This window comes from Ictidomys tridecemlineatus, chromosome 3 (genome assembly GCF_052094955.1).
Source record: "Ictidomys tridecemlineatus isolate mIctTri1 chromosome 3, mIctTri1.hap1, whole genome shotgun sequence".
NCBI classification, from domain to species: Eukaryota; Metazoa; Chordata; class Mammalia; order Rodentia; family Sciuridae; genus Ictidomys; species Ictidomys tridecemlineatus.
This window is the reverse complement of record NC_135479.1, coordinates 51,349,661-51,367,479: the sequence shown is the minus strand read 5'-3', so window position 1 is coordinate 51,367,479 and position 17,819 is coordinate 51,349,661. Positions and strand designations below refer to the sequence as shown.

General features: G+C 50.4%; 3 protein-coding genes and 1 long non-coding RNA gene across 14 annotated transcripts; 2 read left to right on the top strand and 2 right to left on the bottom strand.

Annotated features, from left to right (window-relative positions):
• The first annotated feature begins 1,478 nt into the window (after positions 1-1,478).
• On the top strand, positions 1,479-2,121 carry LOC144376163 (uncharacterized). Its single transcript, XR_013436307.1, has 2 exons — positions 1,479-1,776; positions 2,004-2,121. It is a non-coding gene; the product is annotated as an uncharacterized LOC144376163 (long non-coding RNA).
• A 617-nt stretch (positions 2,122-2,738) lies between these two features.
• Positions 2,739-5,408, top strand: Slc16a11 (solute carrier family 16 member 11). Of its 4 annotated transcripts, none has more exons than XM_013361753.4 (5): positions 2,739-2,895; positions 3,480-3,687; positions 3,955-4,098; positions 4,277-5,044; positions 5,132-5,408. In XM_013361753.4, the coding sequence occupies exons 2-5, from the start codon at positions 3,486-3,488 to the stop codon at positions 5,359-5,361; spliced, it is 1,344 nt and encodes a 447-aa protein (XP_013217207.2). In that variant the 5' UTR covers positions 2,739-2,895; positions 3,480-3,485; the 3' UTR covers positions 5,362-5,408. The 4 variants fall into 4 exon arrangements, with proteins under 4 accessions (XP_013217207.2, XP_013217204.2, XP_005332812.2 ...); XM_013361750.4 differs by lacking the exon at positions 2,739-2,895 and adding an exon at positions 3,096-3,232; XM_005332755.5 differs by lacking the exon at positions 2,739-2,895 and adding an exon at positions 3,096-3,237.
• Positions 5,409-5,684: 276 nt separating this feature from the next.
• Slc16a13 (solute carrier family 16 member 13) lies at positions 5,685-9,762 on the bottom strand. Of its 4 annotated transcripts, none has more exons than XM_078042750.1 (5): positions 9,116-9,762; positions 8,826-8,969; positions 7,987-8,165; positions 7,428-7,602; positions 5,685-6,569 (listed from the first exon to the last, which is right to left on the bottom strand). In XM_078042750.1, exons 1-5 carry the CDS (start codon positions 9,312-9,314, stop codon positions 6,364-6,366), a joined length of 903 nt encoding a protein of 300 aa, XP_077898876.1. In that variant the 5' UTR covers positions 9,315-9,762; the 3' UTR covers positions 5,685-6,363. The 4 variants fall into 4 exon arrangements, with proteins under 4 accessions (XP_077898876.1, XP_005332811.2, XP_021587002.2 ...); XM_021731327.3 differs by adding an exon at positions 6,976-7,105 and having other exon boundaries at positions 6,338-6,569; positions 7,428-8,165; positions 9,116-9,760; XM_005332754.5 differs by having other exon boundaries at positions 7,428-8,165; positions 9,116-9,759.
• Positions 9,763-11,912: 2,150 nt separating this feature from the next.
• Positions 11,913-17,819, bottom strand: Bcl6b (BCL6B transcription repressor). 5 transcript variants are annotated; one of them, XM_040269306.2, is made up of 9 exons: positions 17,682-17,819; positions 16,945-17,135; positions 16,509-16,730; positions 16,051-16,398; positions 15,648-15,772; positions 14,838-15,002; positions 14,623-14,753; positions 14,384-14,521; positions 11,913-14,029 (listed from the first exon to the last, which is right to left on the bottom strand). In XM_040269306.2, the coding sequence occupies exons 2-9, from the start codon at positions 17,121-17,123 to the stop codon at positions 13,913-13,915; spliced, it is 1,425 nt and encodes a 474-aa protein (XP_040125240.1). In that variant the 5' UTR covers positions 17,124-17,135; positions 17,682-17,819; the 3' UTR covers positions 11,913-13,912. The 5 variants fall into 5 exon arrangements, with proteins under 5 accessions (XP_040125240.1, XP_021587000.1, XP_040125241.1 ...); XM_021731325.3 differs by having other exon boundaries at positions 17,442-17,735; XM_040269307.2 differs by having other exon boundaries at positions 17,617-17,721.

Here is a 17,819-nt window from a genome sequence, read left to right as displayed (position 1 = left end):
AAATTTGTGGGAAGTAGCAGTTAAAAAAAAAAAAACAACATTTAAATTATTTTATTTGGCCTTCAAGGCCTTTTAGACAGGACCTCTGCCCCTATATCTCCATCTAACATTTTTCTCCTACACACTGTCTGTTCTCTACACAGCAGCTATTTACAGCTCCCCAAACAATAAACAATGTGCCAAGCTACTTCATGCCTTGGTGATTTTCCACAGGCTGCTCCCTTTGCCTGGGATGCCCCTACCCACTCATCCATCTGGCAAACTCCTACTCATCCTTCAATACCCAACTCAAGGGCTCCTCTTCTGTGAGGCCTCCCAGCAGGCCCAAGCTGAGTGAGTCAGTTCCTCCCATGCACCACTCTGCATGTCTATGTCCCTCTCCTGGTGCTGGCATTTCTTTTCTTTATGTGACTGTTTCTCTGATTTGATTTGGCAGCTGTGGGAAGAGAGAATGTATCATATATATATATATATATATATATGTGTGTGTGTGTGTGTGTGTGTGTGTGTGTGTGTCTCCCCCCAGTTTTAAGCACTGTGCCAGGCATGAGAGGTGTCTATAAATATTTGGTGTAAAATAATAAGTAAGACTTTTCTTTTTTACTCTTCCTTTCTTTTTTTTTTTTATAGAGTCGTAATAAGGAGACCACCATTTTCTCATAAACTTTGGGAAACACTAAACAAAACGCCTCAAAGAAAAAGAACAAAAATTTCTACTTAATCTCTTAATAGACATTCACATTTTATAACTCACGTGATTCTATTGAGAACTCACCAGACTAATGGGGTTCCTTGACCAGTGGTGGAAGCAGCCAGGTGAGAAAAGGCAGGAGTACCAGGAGAGCCTAACCTAGCTCCTCTCAGTCCCAGCAGCAGCACTGGGGACTGACATATATTCAAGGACCATGTCACTTACTTATACATGTACATACAGTGACTCATTTAATCTTCATTGAATTTTATGTGTGTGTGTGTGTGTGTGTGTGTGTGTGTGTGTGTGTGAGAGAGAGAGAGAGAGAGAGAGAGAGAGAGAGAGAGAGAGAGACTGAGGACTGAACTCAGGACCTTGCACCTGCTAGGCAAGTGCCCTGCCACTGAGCTAGACCCCCAGCCCTCATTTAATTTTCATAACAACCCTATTAGGTAGCTTCTATTATTATGCCCTTTTTAGAAATGAGAAAACCAGCACAGTGTGGTAGAGCAATGTGCTTACAACCAAATAACTGAGAAATGGTAGAACAGTATTCGAACCCAGAACATCTAAGTTAGGGCTCCACTCTTTCAATTTCTATGCTATATAAATCACCTCCATGAGCAACAGGCAGTAATTTCAGCTAAGGATATAGGAAATGTGAGGTAGAAGAGGAATGTGCCTTTTCATAACAAATCACCCCACTTCCAGGTTCTGGGATGCCCTTCTGAGTTCATAAGCATCATACTTAAGTGCTTAGCTTTCCTCCCAGACTCAGAGGTCCCAGTCTCCTTTCTACTTCACCACAGGAGACGACTGTTTCAATTGGTTTCATTTATCTTACAGTAGAGTCCTCACAAACCTTCTTAGGTGGCTTGAGGACTTGCAGGCTCCACCACCCTGGTGGCTTTCATAACAGCACTCCCACCAGCTGGGAAAACCGGTGGGGCCACTTTCCCAAGGTGTCTGTGGCAGGACTTTAAACTTTCATAGACTCTTGAACCCCATTCAGAACATTTCAAACAGATGCATGACATATGCCAAAAGCCAGAAGTGAGAAAAGGCTAGGCATGTCCGTGGAGAAGGTAAGTAGCTAAGGGCAGGTGGGAGCAAATAAGGCTTGAGGAGGGATCTGTAATGGAAAGGTAGCTTAGGCAGATACACCTTTGATTATTATGAAGAGTCTTATACATAAAATAGAGGAATTTGATTCCCCCCCCCCATTAGCAATGGAGAGTCGTTGAAGGTCATTCTGGTTTTTTAAGGTTTACAGTCTCACAACTTAAGGCAGTTGTTTTTCTTTTCCTTACAGGCACTTTCTCAGCAATTAGGAAACACTGCCACCATGTGGTTATCGGTTGATGCAGGCTACAATCTGCAAGTTGCTGAATTTTCAATGGTATTGTTTAATAATTAAACCAAAGAACACATCTTTTGATTCAAACAGCTGAAGTAATACAACCCTGACCTGTTAAAAAAGGATGCTTATTGTATAGTTTTTCAAGAAATCAATAGTTGGGTTCAATTCTCTCATCTCTTTGCTTTTAAAATTCTAGGCTGTCTTTCTTTAGAGCTCCTGATGGCAAAGATCTCTTCTATTCTCAGACGCCCTTATTTTAGAATCATAAATTCTCTGGCCCTGCGAAGGTTCTGCTCTTTCCAGGGTAATTTGCATCAAATTATTTCTCAGGATATTTCTCTCAACCATGGCAGGTTCTGTTTCACTTCTAGGTCTGTTTTTCTCGTATGGTCCCACAATTTAGACAGATCCAAATTCAAATATTCCTCCCCCCCCCCGTTTTTTTTCTTTTTTAGTTGAGTGATTTGGGACTAATCACCTAACCTCTCTGAGCCTCAGTTACTGCAACAGTAAAACGGGGATGGCAGTTTTTTCATAGGGTTATTGTAAGGATGAAACGACAACATGTAAAAAGTGCACGGCATACCGTTGGTCCTCATCTTAGGGAGTCCTCTCCTTTCTCTTCCTCCTTGAGGGCATGCCCTTGTTGAGCACAAAGCAGGCACCCACTGGAGGTCAATGTGATATCCTAGATTTACTGGATCCTCAGCAACGTTTGGGTGAACAGAACTACTCGTTTCCTTAGGCTTCGGGGACCATCCCTCTTTTCACACGTGATCAGCTGCCCCTGATTTTGCGAAGGATTTGCAATCCACGCGTCTCCTCTGTGCGCAGCTGGTGGCAGGTGCGTGGGCGTGAGCGGGGCGGGGCGAGGCGACATCTATTCCTGGCCGCTCCCTAACGGGGGCTGGGGGTTGTGTGTTGATAATTCAATCCCCGTGGGACTCAGCGTCTGGCCTCACCCGCGGCTCGGCGGATTGGCTGACAGTCTCAGCCTGCCCCCGCCCTCGGTACCCCTCCGTGTCCCAGGTGGCTCAGGCCCCTGCGGTGATCTCTGTTTACGGAGAGGACCTGTCCAAGTTGGGCTCCATCTCTGCAGTCGCTCCATTCCGGGGCCCCGCCCGCCCGGGAAGCGGGGAGAAAACCCGGTCGAGCTTCCCCTCCCCCCACCGCCTAGTGAGGTCGGGTAAGGCGAAAGGGGTGTGTGTGGGAGGGAGAGCCCGCGGCTTGGGGGATCCAGCTGTTCCCCAACCCGGTTCCCTTCGAGCACCCAGGAGTTCTGTCCCTAGGCCTGGTTCCCTCACCCACGCTCTGGGTGACGTGCCCACCCTGGGAGAGCAGCCGGAGAACGGATCTCAGGAATGCTAGCTCCTAAGAGGACGCTCAGGAGCGGAGACCTGGCTGACAGTTGTTTCCCCACCCCCACAGACGGTGATGACCCCCCAGCCGCCCGGACCCCCGGACGGGGGCTGGGGCTGGGTGGTGGCGTTTTCGGCCTTCGCGGTGAATGGGCTCTCCTACGGGCTCTTACGCTCCCTGGGCCTTGCTCTCCCTGACCTCGCCGAGCATTTTGACCGAAGCGCCCAGGACACTGCGTGGATCAGCGCCCTGGCCTTGGCCATGCAGCAAGCAGCCAGTGAGGGAGGGCCCAAGGTGGGGGGTGGGAAGGGGGTATAGGAACTGTGAGTATAGTGATGGGAGATCCAATTAATTACTAGACAACTTGAGAATGAGCGACTGATTATGGAAACCAAGTTCTAGAAAAGAGTGGGACTTGAGGTCAAGGGGAGGAGCTATTAGACCCAGGGAGGAGTTTGAGGCCAAGCAAATAGCCAATGAAAAGTGTTGGAGAGAGTTTGGGGGTCCAGGAGCGTGTCTTCCGTTGATTTCGACCCCCTTTTAGGCCCAGTGGGCAGCGCTCTGAGCACACGCTGGGGGGCGCGCCCGGTGGTGATGGTTGGGGGAGTCCTTGCTTCGCTGGGTTTCGTCTTATCGGCTTTCGCCCGAAGCCTGCTGCACCTCTACCTCGGCCTGGGCCTCCTCGTTGGTGAGGGGAGCGGCATGACCCGGGGTGATGATCAGGGGTGATGGTGGGGATAGGACTTTCTTGGGAATTGGGGTAACGAATGAGGTGGGTGGGGGGGGGCTTCTGCAAGAAGCACTGCTGGGAATGCTGGGGCAGGCATCCCTGGAACCTTCCTTAATCTCACTTTATTTATTCGCAGGCGCTGGCTGGGCTCTTGTGTTTGCCCCAGCCCTCGGTACCCTCTCCCGTTACTTCTCTCGCCGTCGGGTCTTGGCTGTGGGACTAGCACTCACTGGCAACGGGGTTTCCTCCCTGTTTCTGGCGCCTGCCTTGCAGCTCCTCCTTGACACATTCGGCTGGAGGGGCGCTCTGTTCCTCCTTGGCGCTGTCACACTCCATCTCACCCCTTGTGGCGCCCTGCTGCGACCTCTGTCCCTCCCTGGAGACCCCGAGGCTCCACCCCTCAACCCCCTAGCTGCCCTTGGCTTGGGTCTCTTCAAGCATCGGGCCTTCTCAGTTTTTGCTCTGGGTACAGCTCTGATTGGGGGTGGGTACTTCGTCCCCTACGTGCACTTGGCCCCACACGCTTTAGACCGAGGCCTGGGGGGATACGGGGCAGCTCTCGTGGTGGCCGTGGCTGCAGTGGGGGATTCGGGTGCCCGACTGATCTGTGGGTGTCTGGCGGACCAGGGCTGGGTGCCCCTTCCGCGGCTGCTGGCACTGTTTGGAGCTCTGACAGGGCTGGGGCTGCTGGCAGTGGGACTGGTGCCGGCGGTGGGGAGCGAAGACGACTGGGGGGGCCCCCTGCTGGCTGCAGCTGGGGCCTACGGACTTAGCGCTGGAAGTTATGCCCCCCTAGTGTTTGGTGTGCTCCCGGGGCTGGTGGGCATCGGAGGTGTGGTGCAGGCCACTGGGCTGGTGATGATGCTGATGAGCCTCGGGGGACTCCTGGGCCCTCCCCTGTCAGGTAAGGGCCTAAACCAACAGATCCACTCTCAACTGTCCTCTGTCCTTGGGATGCAAGACCTCTAAATTCCTTTACCCCTGTTCTCAGGCTTCCTAAGGGATGAGACAGGAAACTTCACCGCTTCTTTCCTCGTCTGTGGCTCTTTCATCCTCTCCGGCAGCTTCATCTACTTGGGGCTACCTAGGGCCCTCCCCTCCTGTCGGTCAACCTCACCTCCAGCTACCCCTCCCCCTGAGAGAGGGGAGCTGCTTCCGATGCCCCAGGTTGCCTTGCCACCCCCAGGAGGACCTCCCTCCACTCTGGACACCGATTGTTGATCATTTTCTTGTTTAAACCCCTCCCCCAATAAATAATTTTTATTTGATTTTTCTGAAAGCTCCAACTGTTGGCCATCCTAGAAGCCTGAAAATATTCTACTTTAAGATATCCCAAAAGGCTTTTGAAAAAAACAGGACCCCAGTTGGGGGTGGGGAAGGGTGTTTAGCTATCCAGTCAGTCCATTCCTCTTTGCCCAAATCCTTGCCATAACAGGGAGTCTTTGAGAAGTTGTCTGTTGTGGGCTGGGGTGGGGGAAAAGATGCTTATGGATGCCACCTGCTCCATTTTCATTTACCTTGAATATCTAGATCTGGTGGAACAGTTCCAGCATTTCAATCTCCTTTTATTTTCCTGGGAAATATGAGAATCCTAGGTCCAAACTTCATCTCTATCAGCCTTTCTTCCCCTTCCTAAACAAGCTACCCTCCCACACACATACACTCTGTGATTTCACCATTCCCTTAATTTCTAAGCCCCAGGTGGGGAAGAGGTAGGTAAGTGGACAGGAGGGAGGAACTCAGAATCATCACAGCTCCTGGACATCTCCCCTCCCCTGCCCTGATTTCATAAGCCAACCCACACATGGGCCCTGGTTCTTTTTGAGGTTACAATTATTGTCCGGTTTCCTTATTCAGTTTTATCTCAAACAGACACCTTTGCTTCTCAAACATCTGTCTTCAGAGAGGACACTTAGGAGGACACTAGAGTTCACATGTAAAACATGAGAAGTCTCTTGGTCTTTGATTTTCAGTTGATTCACAGCTTAATGGAGTAGGATCTCTGGATCCTTCAGAAAAGGTTGGGAGAGCAAATGAGAAGAAATGTGAGTCCTCAGCAAAATACCAAGGGTTGGCACACACATTGGAGGAGTCCCAGGCCTGCTCTGGGGCGAGAAAGATCAAGAATCTTAAGGCACTGTGGTTCTGTGGATGCCTCCTTTGGGCAGGAGAAAATCTGGAGCTGTCAAGATCTGGCTTTTGGGGACTATCTCTTAGTGGAATTCAGTCCTCTCCCAGCCCCTCCTTCGTAGGCAGGGGGACTTTGGTATCCACTGCCTCTATTACAAGGTCCTGAGGCCTGGTAGTAGGAGCTGAAAAGCAGGAGAAGAAGTGGGGCAGAGTGATGAGAACTGCACTCCCTGCAAGAAGGAAGGTCCCAGCCACCACAAAAGAAGCTGTGTAGTTGCCTGTCACATCTCGGAGGTAGCCTAGATCCAAAAGAGAAAAAGAATACACATGAGTGATATGTTCGCTGGGGCTGACAGCTCATTCCCCCTTTTTAAAAAAAATTTTTTTTAATATTTATTTTTTAGTTTTTTGGTGGACACAACATCTTTGTTTGTATGTGATGCTGAGGATTGAACCCGGGCCACACACATGCCAGGCGAGTGCGCTACCGCTTGAGCCACATCCCCAGCCCTCAGACCCCTTTTTTGGGTGAAGGAAAGGTGCATAATATTAGAGAAATCAAAACTCCCAAGGTAGACCAGATGAATGTGAGAATTCTATTTTCCCTAAGGGCCTCAAAGGTAATTTTAACCGCCTGTGTGCCTTTAGAAAGGATCTCCAAACCAGCCCATGAAGATTTGATAAGCCAGATTATGTCAGGCATACCTGTAGGTTTCTTTCTGGCAATTGTAGCCGTTCCACATCTTCAGTTAATAGTTAAGAGGGAATGTTAAAGTCATAAGGTTCCTGAATCTTGAGCCTGGAGTACTTTGACCAGAGTACTCAGACACATGGCCTGGGGCCCAGTAAGACAAAGGAAAATGGAAGACACTGGAATGTTATATAGGTCCAGATCTGGCCATATCCTCTGAAAACCCAGGCTGTTAGCTCCATACCAAGATTTCCACTTAACTCCTCTTTGTCTTTCCAGTTAGAACTTCCCAGCCCCAATTTCTCTACCCTATGGACCCACATCAAGTCTGCTATGATTGGTCATGCAGGCTGTGAACTGTACCATACCAGAGGACAATATTCACATACACATGATGGGAATAGTTCCTTCCCCCGACTGTGCAACATGGCAGCCCTTGCCCACCTGGCAACCCCATTCCCCTTACCTGACAGAGGAGCCCCCAGTAGCCCCCCGATGCTCTCTACCATCTGCACCAGTCCTAGGCCACAGTAAATCCTTCCAGTCCCCACCAGTTCAGGCAGCACGGAGAAGGCCACTGGGGTCAGGGCTCCTGATGTGAAGCCATAGGTCACAGCCAGAACCACTAGGGCTGTGGGAGCCTGAGCCACAGGGAACAGGGTCAGTGATACCCCAGTCAGGGTGGTCCAAAGCATCAGAAGCCGTGCCACAGGCCCTGGGACTGCATCTCCCAGCCACCCAGAGGCCACACGCCCTACAAGGTCAGAAATAGCAGCCACAGAGAGTAGAAAGGCAGCAGGTAGTGGGTCCCAATCCAGATCTTGGAGATGGGCCACCAGGTGGACATAGGGTATGAAGTAGCCAGTGTTGATCAGGGTGAGGGCAACAGTGTAACGGAGGAAGGGGCCATGATGGAGGAGGGAGGTGAGTTGGGCTGCAGGGCCACCCATAACTGTGTCCTCAGTCAGAGATAGTGGGCGGAGGAGAGCACCACATGCCACCAGGTGGAGGGAGAGGGCAGATACCAGCAGTAGAGCCCCCCGCCAGGCATAGTAGTTGAGTAGCCACTGGAAGAGGGGGGCAAATGCAAAAGAGGAGAGGCCCACTCCTGTCAGTGCCAGCCCTGTGGCCAGGGATCGACGACGAGAGAAGTAACGGGACAGGCAGGCCAGGGTCGGAGTGAAGGTCAAGGCCCAGCCAGAGCCTGTCAAAAAGGAAGAAATGAGGGTTGAGAACTTTTGTGGAGCTCAGGAAACCCAGTAATCCCAACAGTGCTCTGTAGCAGAATATAGCCTTTGTTCTGGGGTCCCACAGACCTGGATGTAGTCCTAGTTTTGACAGTTTCTAGCTGTGTGACCCCATGTGTTTTACTTACTCTCCCAGCCTCAATTTCCTCATCTGCAAAATGGGGTTGCTACACTTTATGGGACTGGGGGAGGACTAGAGATAATGTTTGTAAAGTAACTAGCACAGAACTTTGGAGTTAGACCCCTGCTCTACCATTTCTGGCCATGTAATGTTACTTTGCCAAGTTGCGTAAGCTTAGAAAGTCTTTCTTTGTACATGGGCTAATGATATTCATTTCAGACACAGTGCCCAGAACAATTTTACAGAAATTCTCCAGTCCCTCTAGCCTTGGGCTTGCACATACATTCTTGGATTCATTATCTTTGACTTTCTAATTTCCCCACCACGTTAACCAACTTAGTCATTCTCTTAAGAATTCCCTTCAGGGCACAAGTGCTACTCAAACTTTCCCTCAACATTCTCCCTAAACTTTTTGGAAGGAGCAGGAAAAAGGTGAAAATCCAGGAGAATCATACACCCAAGTATATGACTCTCCTGTCCTTGCCCAGGGTCTCACCTGAGAGCAGTCCAATACTCAGGTATAGGTGGGTCAAGGAGGTAGCAAATGAAGCGAGCAGCATACCCAGCGAGGCCAAGATGCCCCCGGTCATCACCACAGGCCTGGGCCCGAACTTCGTGCTCAGGGCACTGCCTATGGGGCCTGGGGAAGGGGAAAGGGTTCTGTGAGGATTCAGGCGTCCTTCCCTAGCATCCTCCACACCCCTTCTTCTTCCCCTTTCGGTTCCGTAACCCCTTTCTCTTTCGAGGGTGAGGGTCACAGGACACCGGGCCGGGCGCAGCACTCACTCCCAAACTGCTGCACCGCGATTCCAATGGAGGCGATCCAGGAGACGCGCGCTGCCTGCTCCTCAAACGCCGCCACAAACTCCACGAAGAAGACTCCGAAGGAGCGAAGCACCCCGAACACCAGTGCCGACTGGAAGAAGGCTGAGAGCACCACCATCCATCCCCAGCCCCCATCGGGGGGCTCGGCCCCGCGAGCCATCTGGGTAGGAACAGGGCTGCCGCCACTAAGAGCCAGTCCCTGCAGGAGCCGGGCTCTAGACTTCCACCAGTGTATGCCCACCCTGCTGGGAGGCTCGGAACCAAGCGCGGGGTGGGGTGCAAATTCGGGTAAAGAGAAAGGTACAGATCAGGCGGCGTGAGGCGCCTGCGCCTTTTCCCAAGGGGTACGGTCTTAGTGAGGCGGGGGAGGGGGGAGACCAGGCCCGTGCTAGCCTCGGTCACAGGCGCACGGAGGCGCAGCCCGGCTGGCCTGCAGCTGAGGGTCCAGGAAAGGGCCAGTTCGTTAGCGGCGGGCCCCCAAACGTTCGATTAGGGACCAGGAGGTGGAAATGGAGACGCGCACCGGCCAGGGTATGAATTATCTTTGGGGATGTCTACACCTGGCCAAGCGAGCCAACATCCAATCCCTAGCTAGCCAACGAGGACGCAGGACTCCTAGAGCAGGGGGTGGGGCCAGAAGGCTTGGGCGGGACTTAGAGCATTGTTCCGGACGGGCAGTGAGTGGGGCGCATGCGTAAGAAGGGTCCTGAAGCGACTGACTGGATACAGCCACACGTGATGCAGGGTCCCCTGCTCATGGTGTGGGCCGAGTCGTCCGCATTTCAGCACCAAAACCCGCACGTAAGGACTGGTGGTGGGCAAACTGGTTCTGGAGAGGCAAGCACTCACTTGTTTTTGAGGAATGCCCGACCCACGTGGGGTTCCGGAGGACAGGTTATAAAATTCAAAATAACTTGAAGGAGTGCCACCGTTAACGCAGCTCCCCAAATCGAGATGGCTGGATTTCTGAGAGGTTCAAGGGCCAACGGAAAAGAGACGGGGAATGGATTGTTGGACTCCTGGCATTCATTTCTGCGATGATAACACTTTTCTGTTCCCACTAACAGGAAACCTTGGGTCACAGAGACCAAAATAACCGAAGAGAGGAAGGGCGGCTGTAAAGTCACATAGGGCTCCACCAACACCACCTACCCCTTCCTCAGTGGGGCTGGAACCTTTTCTTCTGCCTTCTAGTAACAGCTATGTCCTAACCATATTTTTTGAACTCAAGGTGGGATAAAGAGAAGTTATGACCCCGGCAACTGGAGCAATCAGCTTTTCTTACCCCACCAGTACTCAGGCCCCCTGTGAGCACCCCCTAGTCCTCCCCAGACTCCACAGCATTAACGTCTTGGACTTCAGTTCCTTCATTGTAACTCAAGCTGTGGAGGACCCCCGACCTGGGTTCCCTGGGCTCAAAGAGTTCATACCCAGCAGGATATGGTGGCACAGGCCTGTAATCTCAGCCATTCTGGAGGCTGAAGCAGGAGGATTAGGAGATCCAAGCCAGTTTCAGCAATTTAGCCCTAAGAAGTACACCTGAATTAAACCCCCAGTACAAACAAACAAACAAACAACAACAAAAATCCCACCTAGACTAGTGGGGAAAAGAAGCAAACAGGCAAAGAAGAAGAGGGGAATGAGGTGGGGAGACTGTGTAGCTTTTGATTTCACATATGGAAAATAATCATACCAGAATTCTTACCTCTGTGTGTGTGTATGAATATGTATTCAAAATATTGATGGGGAATATGCTAGTTGGTGTGGTCGTATATAAGTGGTTAAGAACTCAGTCTTTAGAATCAAACTGGTTCCAATCTTGACTTTATCATTTATTAACTTGGTCAAGATATTGGTTTTCCTATCTGTAAGTTAGGCTATTTTTTAATGGTTGTCAGGGGGGTTAAATTAGAAAATTCATGCACTAAAATGCTTAGTTTAGGGCATACCATGTAGCAGGTGAAAGTAATATTAGCTGGTCTTGTTTTCAATAGGGCATAGAGGGAAGTGAAGCTGCAGAGGGAAGTGAAGGAAGGATTTAGTTTTTTTTTTTTTTTTTCTTTTCAGGTCTGGGTATTAAAAGATTAAGAAACACAACCACATCCTGTAAATGTTGGAGGTAATTCAGGGGCCATGTTATCTGACTTTTATCACAGATAAGGACTTTTAAGACAGAAGGCAGGGATAATATCAGAATTTGTGACCATTCTGCCTGAGGGCCAGACCAGAGCTATGCACCCAGGACACACATAGAACAGGGGAAAAAGTAGGAGAGGCACATGCACGGGACACTGGATAGACTTCCAAGATACCACTGCTGGGAGACAAAGGTGGAGTTGGCATGCTGGCTCTTAACTACACAGCCTTCTCACTGCCACCTCCTGTTGTCCTTGGGATCCAAGTCCCAACCATTTTCCTTAGTGGTGGTGGGGTGTCCCAAGCATTAATATCCCCAGCACAAATGCATCCCTCAACCTCTTGGTATTACTAGTGGCTTCCTAGTTTCTCCCTGCTGCCTCTGCACCTCAGGCAGGAAGTGACTTCAGACCAGCAGGATGCAGGTGGCTCCGGAGAAACTTCATGAAGTCACTGGTTCCTACACAATGAGCCGGAAGACAAGGGCTGAACAAGGACCATTTAAGATGTGTGGTGGGATGAAACAGTGAAATGAGCACAGAATCCAAATATTATTTAAGAGGGAAGAAATCTCTTTCCAAGTCCCCAGGTCCCCTGAGGCAAGAACCCAGAACACAACAGATAGACTCAGAGGCTTCTTTATTCCAAGGATTAGATCTTGAAAGATCTAATATCTCCACCCCCAGGCACTTTCAACCTGCTCATCCCATCTGCTAAAACAGAGATTATGGTTTCTTTTTACATGTCTCCTCTTGCTTTCCCTCTTCTTCAATTCTTCAATGGGGTGATGGGGTTTAAGATAGACTTAGGGAGAATAGCTTTCTCACTAGTCCCCAAGTGACAGCAACTAGTATTGATCTATCTTGAGGAAGTTCCACCCCCCCCCCAAATTCAGAAGTGCTTTTTACCCTCCATCCATGTCCTATAATCAAATAGGTCCCAGGGTTACAAGGGCCAAGACTATAAATCAGGGATTCAGAGTATTATTCAACATTCCAGACAGTTGCTAAGAGGCTACCCCATCCATAACTTTTCCCCTACTTGGTCAACACTGGAAACTTCAGCACTTAATCAACCTCTTAATCCTACCTGGCAACTTGGTCAACTAGAAGGGGCTTGAACTCATCAGTCAACCAGTTTTACTCCCAAATCTCCAATACCAACAACAATTGCAATCATAATTCCAAACTACAATAAACCCAGAATGGAACTCAGCCTCTTTCCTCTTCCTGTGGAAGGTTCTAATGCACTCACTGGTTCCAGACAGGAATGCAGTGATGGGAAGACAAGATCACAGATCCAGCTTTTCTAAGGTAAGAAAGTTACCAAACACCTGTGACTTAAAGAGACAAAGACATTTCTGGAATCTGGACACTTGCCAGAAGATGTCCAAAACCCATTAAAGAAAGAAGGGGTTCATCTCAGTATAGAGAACCCCAAGGAACATTCAAACCTAGATACCTCTACAGTAATGGGTGGGTCACAACTCTATAGTCAAGGTAAAGTTTCATATTTCTCCCCTAGGTCACAATATTCTTAGAGACTGGTAGAATCAGAAAAGGTCATATGATCTCTGACAAGAAATTTTAGATCTTTCTCCCATGGAGGAGGGATCAACTCAGTGCTAAGAACTGGCCGTAGTGGGAGAATTATGAATTCAATTCAAAGCCTTCGGTGGGCTCTGTTGTGACAGATGAATGCAGGGCAGCCAAACCCAGGTGATTGGATTGGTGAGACAGTGTAGATACTGAACTATCTTGAAGTAAAGACTACTGGCCTCTACTTAAAGTGATTTAGGATCCAATCTCCCACCCCGCAACTTTCAGGAAGCATTTGTTACCCCCGTTTCAGGCTCATCATAAAGGTTCCTATCACCCATGAAAAGAAAGAAAAGACTATATCTAATTCTAGCCTGCTAGAGCACCTCAAAGTCCAGAATACCAGAGAGGGTTCCAGACCCAATTCCATAATCCCACATGTTCCTAGGGCTTGCCCTAGAATGAATAAAGGTTCCAGACCTAGAATTGGAGGAGCAGGGAATGGAGTCCCCCTTTCTCCATTTTAAACAAACCAACATCAAACAAACAGGAAAAAGAACAATTGTAAAGATAAAAGCTATGACAATAACAATATAAAAACACTCAAGCCAAAGGAGAGAGCCAAGTGCTAATAATCTCTGCCAGCAGAGCTGTGACTTCACATTCTATGTTTCTGGTCACTTTTGATCACACTTGTGGCATAGGGAAGTGGGAAATGCAACAGAATGAAGGCCCTGGTGCTACCCAAAGGCTGCAATAAATTATATTTACAGATAAACCAAATGAGATGGGGACTGCAGGTGGGGGCTCTTCCCTTAAGGAAACCAGGCCTCCAATGTCTCCCTGACCCCAGCCTCTAGTTCGACAATCTGGGATTGTGGGGAAGAGGTTTTGACCAGCAAAACAGAGGCAGATCTAGCCTGGATCTGCCACTCCTGCTCTCCCCAGCAAGAAATTAAGGTGGCAGCAGTTTCTGATACCAGAGTGGTCTTGCACACCCCCATACCAAGACGAACAGGGTAGCGAGGTCCAAGCTTGGGGACTTCCTGGGCCCTGGGGAGCGAGTGGGGTCTGGGGCACTCAGCTAAGGCCCCCCCAGGATGTGGTAGTGTACTTTGGTGTTTGTAGCAGCCCCGTGTTTCTGGCGCAGATGTAACCGCAGCTGACTCTTGTGCCGGAAATGCAGGCCGCACGGGTCGCACTGTGGGAGGACAACTGAGTCAGGTCTCACCCATTCCAAAACCATCTTTTAGGTGTTGGGCAAAGGGAAACGGTACAGCTCTCTATAGAAAATTAGCGCTTTGGCCTTCACATCCTCCCAAATCCTCAGGGGATCCCGGGAGATAGACCCTGATTTATTTTAGCAAAGGTTTTCCCACCCGTTAATCCCTCTCTGGAAAATGAAGAAGCGCAATCCCTACTTCGGCCTCCGCCTCTTATTCACTAGGACTCTTAGTTTCCAAGAGATCTAAGGGTAGCAAGGTCCCTCCTCTCAGAGCTCCGCCCCTAGGTGAACGGAAGGTAATTCTAAGGGTTGGCCATCCTGGATACCCACATGATAAGGCTTCTCTCCCGTGTGGATGCGGACATGACTCTTGAGGGTCTGTAGGTGGCGGAAGCGAGTTCCGCAGGTGGGACAAGGATAGGGCTTCTCTCCGGTGTGGATCAGCACGTGGGCGCGCAGGTGCGCCACCTGGGAGGGGAGGAGACTTCAGATCACCTTTGGGAGGGGCAGAATTCTCTCCACCCCGCCCTCTAACCTTTGAACCCTCTCTGCAGGGGTTGGCTTCGTACCTGTACAAAGCGTGAACCGCAAGTCTCACACTTATAAGGTTTCTCTCCCGAATGGATGCGGCTGTGCGTTTTCAGGTTAGCTGGTCGGTTAAAACGGGCTCCACAGATGGAGCAATGATAGGGCTTTTCCCCTATAAACAGGGAGGAAGAGAAGTCAGGGACATTGCCTTAAAAACAGTGGTGGGCACGAAGGCCAAATCCCTTTCCTCTCCTACCTGTGTGCACAGTACGGTGACTGGCCAAGTTGCCTTTGTAGCGGAAGGCAGACCGGCAGAGCTGACACTTATAGGGTTTGTCCTCGTCCCTGGGAGCCAAGGGGTCCAGCCCCGAAGAGCACCCAGCCACAGCCTCACAGTTCTGGCAGCCGAAAAACTCACTTCCTGGGAAAGGGGAATGAGGGTAGTGAGTAATGACAACCATAGTTACTAATTGAGGGCTTCTTGGGTAGGAGTGAATCCTCAAACCCAACAACAGTAAGTAGGTAAGGTGTTCTTTTCTTCCAATTCACTGTGAAGGATTCTGGGACACATTTGACAAAGGCCATAACATCTTACTCTACATTTGATTCCAGAGCACTCTGCTAATTTCTTCAATAGTGGTGACAGTAGGTGGAAGCCCCTACTAGTAGGCAGAGGTTTTGGTTTCTTCTATATTGCACCAGTCTGGATGACAGTCCACCAGCAAGACCCTGTCAAAATCTGGACAGACTACTCAACCCTAAATAGGGATAGGCCTGAAATTCCCAAACTTTGCTACTCATTGGAAGCACTTGGGGAGTTTTAAAAATTACTGATTTCACCCGCTAAAAAAAGTTCTATGATGATGTAAAAAAAAAAAAAATTACTGATCCCCACTTCTAGACTTTCTGATTTCTGGGTGTGACATGGGAGTTTTAAAACTTTCCCACATAATTTTAATTTGCAATAAAGTTTAGGAACCACCAGAATAGGTGTCTCCTGAGTCCTTTTAACCCAGACTGGCCTGGTATAGTCATAGAAGAAAAACTGGAAAAGAGGAGCTCTTACCTGGTGGTGGACAGGGCCGCTCAGAGGGTGATCCGGTAGTCTCTTGAACCCGGGATGTGAAGAGATAGGGGGCACTGACTGGAATTCCACATTTGAACTGCCTAGCGGCAGTAGTTGGAGAAAGCCTGAGCAGATAGGCCCATAGAAGAGGTTAGGAGAGATTATACGAAGAGACATTCTCTCCAAGAGAACTTGGAATCAAAGGCCTATCCTCTGATGGTGAGCTAATATTAATCAATGAGCCACATTCATGGCCCTGTTAAAGTTCCTCCCCACTGAGTTACCCTGATCGCTAGTCAATTCCCAAAGGTGGACTAGTATCTTTGAAAGGGACCCCCCATCTCCCTGCCTACTGATAACACAGGCTAGCCTCTACAAAGTCTTGGAATTCTAGATCGTGTACCTGTTATGGGAACCAGGGATGGGTCCTTCTTCACTGCTGCTATTGTTGGAGGCCTCATCTCCACTGGGGAGTCTCGCTTGGGGGCAAGGTTGACCAGAACTACTCTCCCCAGTCAGGCTCCCTGCTTGGGAAGCCTGAGAGTTTAGCACGATGAACTTGTACTTTTTCCAGTTGCAGGCCTTGGGGTCTGGGCTGACTGGACTTGGGGGGCCTTGATTGCAGCTTCGAGATTCAGTAGGTGGGTCTGGGTGCCCTTCAGAGCACCTGGGACTGCCTGGTGGAGGGGCTGTTGTAAGTGTGGGGGGTTCTGCCTCCAGGGGTCGCAGGGAGATGCCTAGAGGTTCACAACTGGAAAAAACCGTGATGGACAATTAGTTCTATTTCCTAATTTTGCCTTTGCCATTGATACCTGGGGCGCCACCTCACCCAGGAAGGACACAGAGTCATGATTCCCTCACCTAGCCTGGATGAAGCGGTGGCATGCCTGAACTACATGTTCCATCTGCAAGTAGGTGGCAGCCGCAAGGACAGCGGGTGCAGTGGTGGGAGAGAGGCGCAGGCGCGAAGTGTACATGAAGTCCAGAAGAGGAGCGAAGCCTCTAGCTTCGGGGCCCCCGGGCAGGGAGAGTACGTCCACCCCTACTCCTGCTCGGCCCCGGAAAATTGAATAGAAGAAGCCACTGGAGAGAGGACAGATAGGTCATGTTAGACCAAGGGACACACGAGCTGCTTTAGAAAATCCCTTTAGAAATCCCGCTTCCCCACTATTATACCATGTTCAGTTCTGGGACTCGCCCTTCTTTTTCCAGCAAGGTTTGGGTTTGAATTTCCACTCTATGGCCTATGGCTCCACCCCTTTCCCCATTGGGTCCCCACTAGCCCCAACCCTCGAACCTGCAGGCGATAAGAACCGCCTTGTGTGCTCGAAGGGGTTGCCCGCCAACCAGCAGCGTGACGTCAGTGAGGATCCCGCGCAGGCGCAGCTCGTTCAAATTGCCCAGCACGTCGGAGGAGTGGCGGGTGAATTCGCGGACGTAGCCGAGCGCTTCGTCTGGGGCAGTGGTGGAACCCATAGCGACGCAGGCCTGTGGATGCGGTGGAAAGAGCTCAGGGATTCGGCAGTCTTAAGACACCTTCCATTCTCTGCTTGTCTTTTCTCCCAAGGTGCTGCTAGAGCCAGGTTCACCATCTCCGGGCCCCAGCACACGAAGCCTCACTTAATTCGTCTTGTTAATTCTGTCCTCAACCATATCGTCGCTGACTTCCAGAGAGCTAGATCCCAGAGCGCTTGGAACGAGTTGAAGTTTCCCCACCGCTGCATCGATGGAGAGCGTGCGAAATATCGCGCACAGAGCCTTTGGTTGGATTCCTTGTGTCCCTCCACAACCTACCTCTCTTTGCTTCTTGGCGCGCCTAGATCTTAAGTGCTAGACCCGGCCTGGGGACTCCAGAAAAGCTGCCCTCCAAATCCCAGTTGAAACTCCTTCTTACGAACCGCAGATTTCTGCTACTCCTATACAGTCCCCATCCTAGTAAAGTGCAATTTCTGGGACTCAGGCTCCTTACTATCAATAAGCCCCAACCCTCTTTGGGGTCCCAGGATTCCGGCTCCCTCAGTGTCTCCTTCTTACCCCCGTCCCGCAGGGGCTGCGGCTTCTCTTCTCAAGGGGGGGCGGGGTCTCTCTCGGCCTCGGCTCCTTTATCCCTCCGGGATGTCGGGGGCGGGGGTGGAGGTGGGGTGAACGCCTGGGTCTGTATCCTTCCTTCCT

Excerpts from the sequence above, each read along its gene's own strand:
- Slc16a11 (XM_013361753.4), top strand. The coding sequence starts at position 3,486 with ATGACCCCCCAGCCGCCCGGACCCCCGGACGGGGGCTGGGGCTGGGTG. Across the intron at positions 4,099-4,276 it reads CGGCCTGGGCCTCCTCGTTG|GCGCTGGCTGGGCTCTTGTG; the intron begins GTGAGGGGAGCG and ends ATTTATTCGCAG. Across the intron at positions 5,045-5,131 it reads CCTGGGCCCTCCCCTGTCAG|GCTTCCTAAGGGATGAGACA; the intron begins GTAAGGGCCTAA and ends CCCTGTTCTCAG.
- Slc16a13 (XM_005332754.5), bottom strand. The coding sequence starts at position 9,314 with ATGGCTCGCGGGGCCGAGCCCCCCGATGGGGGCTGGGGATGGATGGTG. Across the intron at positions 8,970-9,115 it reads CGCGGTGCAGCAGTTTGGGA|GCCCCATAGGCAGTGCCCTG; the intron begins GTGAGTGCTGCG and ends CCCCTTCCCCAG. Across the intron at positions 8,166-8,825 it reads GAGTATTGGACTGCTCTCAG|GCTCTGGCTGGGCCTTGACC; the intron begins GTGAGACCCTGG and ends CCTTTTTGACAG.
- Bcl6b (XM_040269306.2), bottom strand. The coding sequence starts at position 17,123 with ATGGGTTCCACCACTGCCCCAGACGAAGCGCTCGGCTACGTCCGCGAA. Across the intron at positions 16,731-16,944 it reads GCGGTTCTTATCGCCTGCAG|TGGCTTCTTCTATTCAATTT; the intron begins GTTCGAGGGTTG and ends TCCTCTCTCCAG. Across the intron at positions 14,754-14,837 it reads TCACCGTACTGTGCACACAG|GGGAAAAGCCCTATCATTGC; the intron begins GTAGGAGAGGAA and ends CCCTGTTTATAG.